At 37.9% G+C, this 4,117-nt stretch overlaps 1 protein-coding gene across 1 annotated transcript in view; it reads left to right on the forward strand.

Moving 5' to 3' along the window:
- The window catches only part of AKAP9 (A-kinase anchoring protein 9), a 162,053-nt gene that overhangs the window by 134,110 nt on the left and 23,826 nt on the right, over positions 1–4,117 (forward strand). The window contains exons 28-32 of the mRNA XM_045288755.1: positions 244–381; positions 1,959–2,444; positions 2,847–2,910; positions 2,996–3,117; positions 3,911–4,102. Of these exons, the coding sequence (XP_045144690.1) occupies positions 244–381; positions 1,959–2,444; positions 2,847–2,910; positions 2,996–3,117; positions 3,911–4,102 (1,002 nt within the window). The remainder of the gene's footprint in view (positions 1–243; positions 382–1,958; positions 2,445–2,846; positions 2,911–2,995; positions 3,118–3,910; positions 4,103–4,117) is intronic.

Raw genomic sequence — 4,117 nt, forward strand, 5'->3', positions numbered from 1 at the left:
GTGTGTGTGTGTGTGTGTGTGTGTGTGTGTGTGTGTGTGTTCCCCCTCCACTTCTCCTCCAGTACTCGTTCGTGACGCTGGTTCTGAAGAAGTTTCCCAAGGTGGAGATTTGATTATCCCAGCCCTTGTTTCTGCAGACAGGCTTTCCTGAAAAGCCTCATGAGAGTAGAAAAGGACCTTAGAGTTGGTTTAGTGTTTGTTTTCTTTAATGATATTCATCTTATGTTTTCCACTGCCATTCAGAAAACTACTGAGCTATTTCACACCAAAGAAGGTATATGTTTTGGTGAACTTGAAACTCTTCGAGCTGAGGTGGCAGCTACCAAAGAAGAACTTGCCAGTTATAAAGAAAAGGCAGAAAAACTTCAAGAAGAACTTCTGGTAAAATAAGTGCTATAGTTCCTAATTCCCTTGTTTCTCCATATTTTAATTTCACAGAGTGAATTTTCTATAAAAACAAACCCAGGCCCATGACTTCAAAGCTACATAAAATAGTCTTTCATGGATTTGGTTAAAAATTCCATGATTATAAATTGCCAGCATCTACTTGCTTGCTTGATTTTCCTGAAATCTGTTATGAGAAAGCTTTTAATCTCTGGTGTATTAACAAAGAACAAGAAAGACAGTTTGTTAAAGAGGTCCTTAGAGCCAAAATCAGAGGTTGTGTGTGTGTGTGTAACCATGAGTGTCTCCGAAGGGTTGACCCTATTACTCTGAGGAAGGTGAGTGTGTGATAGCACGGATTATACTTCCCCCTGAGGACCCCTGGGGGCTTGGTGGGCAGCAGACTGGGCTGCTGCCTATGGAGTGAGCAGTTCAGAACCACCAGCTGTTCCACTGAAGAAAATGGGACTTCCTGATTTCAGAGTTTGTCTTGGAAACCCACAGAAGCAGTTCTGCTCCGTCCTTGGGATCGCTATGAGTTGGAATGAGTTTTTTTTTTTAATATTCCCCCATTCTTTAATGACAGTGATGTCTCTGAGTGTACCAGAGACATAGATAAACCATAGATATATGAATGGATTGGGGCCTCACACTTACTCGTAGCCCTATTCTAAGAACAATTTGTTCTCATAATGTGACCCTACTCAATACTCTGCCTCATGAAGGGATCACTCAAGATATGGGTGCTCTGACAAAGTGTGGGGAAGAAACCAGATGGTGCCCAGTTCTCAGAAAAAAGAGCATCTAGGGCCTTAAATTAAAGGCTTGTCCTAAAACAAGCAGCCATCGTAGTGAGCTATCAACTAAGCCACATGGAAGAAGCACCCCAGCCTGTGTGACCCAAGGACTATAAATGATAAAATCCAAATCTGAAGGAGGGAAGCTTATCAGAGCTTACTTTGTGAACACCGGGTTTGCAGAAGGCTATGGATGGCAGTGGGAGCCCAAAATCATTTGCAGGGTGCCCGCATGTTTGAAGTCTCAGGTGCATCCACTCTGAGCGTAGTCCAGAAGTGTGAAGAGCATTGGGAAGTCAGTTACCACATGCGTGGTTAGTGTAAAATGTTACACCTTACCATTTATCTCCCTTTGAACCATTGTAAAGCTGTTTGAGTTTTTAATATTTTCTGCTTTCTTTCTATTGAGAGTTTTCTGTGTTTTATATCGTCATTGTTGGTTTTTATTTGTTTTGCTTGTTTATTGTTTTTGTTTTGTATAATTTTCTATATATGAAATCCAGGGTAGGTAAACTATAGACTAGTAACTGGATTAATAATTCCCAAGGGGCGTGGCAGGGGAGGTTGGTGGGAAATGAACTGACAACAATGAGTGTAGTAAGAAAGATGACAATATTCTGAAATCGATTGTGGTGATGATGGTACCACTACTCTTAAGTAAGACTGAATTATTAAATTATATAATATGTGAATTGTATGCCCAAACTGTTTTTTAATCTACATTTTATATGGAAAAAATTTTTACTTAAGATTCTACTATTCTTCATTATGTTTTAGGTAAAAGAAACAAATATGACATCTCTTCAGAAAGCGTTAAGTCAGGTTAGGGATCAACTTGAAGAGGCAAAAGTGAAATTATCCTACTTAGAAAAAGAAGATAAGACAAAGGAGCAAGAAAACAGACCGGACTGCAGCTTAGAGTCACGACCTGTCAAAGTGGGTAAGAGCTCTGCATCGCAGACAGATCGCACAGTCAAGATCAATAGCAGCGAGCAGACTCCACAAATTGTTGTGAGAAATGCAGGAATCCAAATTGATTTACAGAATGACTGTTCATCAGAAGAAGTTGCTGAAATAATCGGTCAGTTTACTGAAAAAATAGAACAAATGCAAGAACTGCATGCTGCTGAAATTTTGGATATGGAATCAAGACATATTTCAGAAACAGAAGCCTTAAAAAGGGAGCATTTTGTTGCTGGTCAGTTGCTGACAGAGGAATGCAATACCTTGAAGGCAGTGATACAATGTCTGAGAACTAAAGAGGTACTTGGTATTACATAATTTGTATTTCTAAATGATCTATGGGGTTTTTTAACTATCTGTTTTAAAGAGAAAAAGAAGTGTGAGGGTAGTCTGGTCCTGATGATACAATTATAATTTTAAATCTTTCACTGTGTAGTGTTAGTAACATTCCAAAAAAACCTCATGTGTGGATTTGGGACCATCTATATTAGAGATATTATCCTTCCATAATTTATGAGCATCTCTTCTTTAATGGCAATAAACATAAAGAAAAAATTAGACTTGGTGAAATCATAGTTTACTTAATTATGAAAAATGTGACAGATGTCATTGTTTTTTTCTTGACAGTATTAAAAAGAAAATTATTCACCAGACTTATATTTTTATTAAGACAAAAATGTTTGTTTTATTTTCTCTCGTCAGGGATCCTCAGTTCCTGAATTAACACATTCTGACACATACCAAAATAGAGAAATCTGTTCCAGTGGTAAGTTGTGTAAATTTCTGGAATTGGTATGGTATTCATTGTTGAAGACTTTTTATATGGTAAATGGTCGCTTTCTTTATTTCAGATTCTGGATCCGACTGGGGACAGGGAATTTATCTTACACAAAGTCAGGGATTTGATGCAGCATCGGAAGGCCAAGCAGATGAAGGTGAAAGTTCAACAGATGCATTTCCAAAGAAAATAAAGGTACTAAATGCCAGATATTTCTTAGTAAACTTAGCCAGTGTCACTTCCACATTGAACAGAGTAGAGGTTATGCAGCAAATAAGACATTAAATAGTAAGAATCCTCCCTGAAAAAAGAATGTTATCAAAAAAAAAAAGAATGTTATCACCAAAAGGAGCCAGATCAATTGTGTCTCATTTCCTTATCTTACATACGGCACGATGCAGTGTGTTTAATCATCATTTGTTACATACGGCACGAGGCAGTGTGTGTAATGATCATTTCTTACATGCGGCACGATGCAGTGTGTTCAATGATCATTTCTTACATGCGGCACGAGGCAGTGTGTTTAATGATCATTTCTTACATATGGCACGAGGCAGTGTGCTTAATGATCATTTCTTACATACAGCACGAGGCAGTGTGTTTAATGATCATTTCTATGAAGATCGCTTTGAAATCTTTTCCTAGTATTTCTATTTGCCAAAATTATAAAAAAACAATCTCAAGCACTAAGTTTTCTTTCATGTGTTTCTTTTGGTTAGATCAGTAACTGTCATTTAAATATAGAAAGAGCACAATAGATAAAGGAACTTAGAAATAGCTGCACAAAGTCAGAACTTAGTGGGCTGGTTTCCCCCATCCTTAGGAGGAAGTTATCAGTAACGGGGAGCTGGGGCTTCCTTTTTGCATTGGCCTTATTAAATCAGTCATGTGAGGTAGTTATCTGTCTGAAAACATATTTGTTTGTATGTTTATCCTGACAGCCCAGAAGAATTTGTCTTAATTCTGACTTTGGCATTTTGGTTTCTAGGGATTACTGAGAGCTGTTCATAATGAAGGCATGCAGGTACTCTCTCTGACCGAATCTCCCTACAGTGATGGAGAGGACCGTTCTGTTCAACAAGTTTCAGAATCTTGGCTAGAAGAAAGAAGAGCTTACCTCAGTACAATTGCATCTCTTAAGAATTTAATTACCAAAATGCAGGTGCAAAGAGTAACTGAGGTAAAAAAAAAAAAT

Source organism: Echinops telfairi, unplaced genomic scaffold, assembly GCF_000313985.2.
Source record: "Echinops telfairi isolate 266 unplaced genomic scaffold, ASM31398v2 ScPeMD7_23;HRSCAF=83, whole genome shotgun sequence".
NCBI lineage: Eukaryota > Metazoa > Chordata > Mammalia > Afrosoricida > Tenrecidae > Echinops > Echinops telfairi.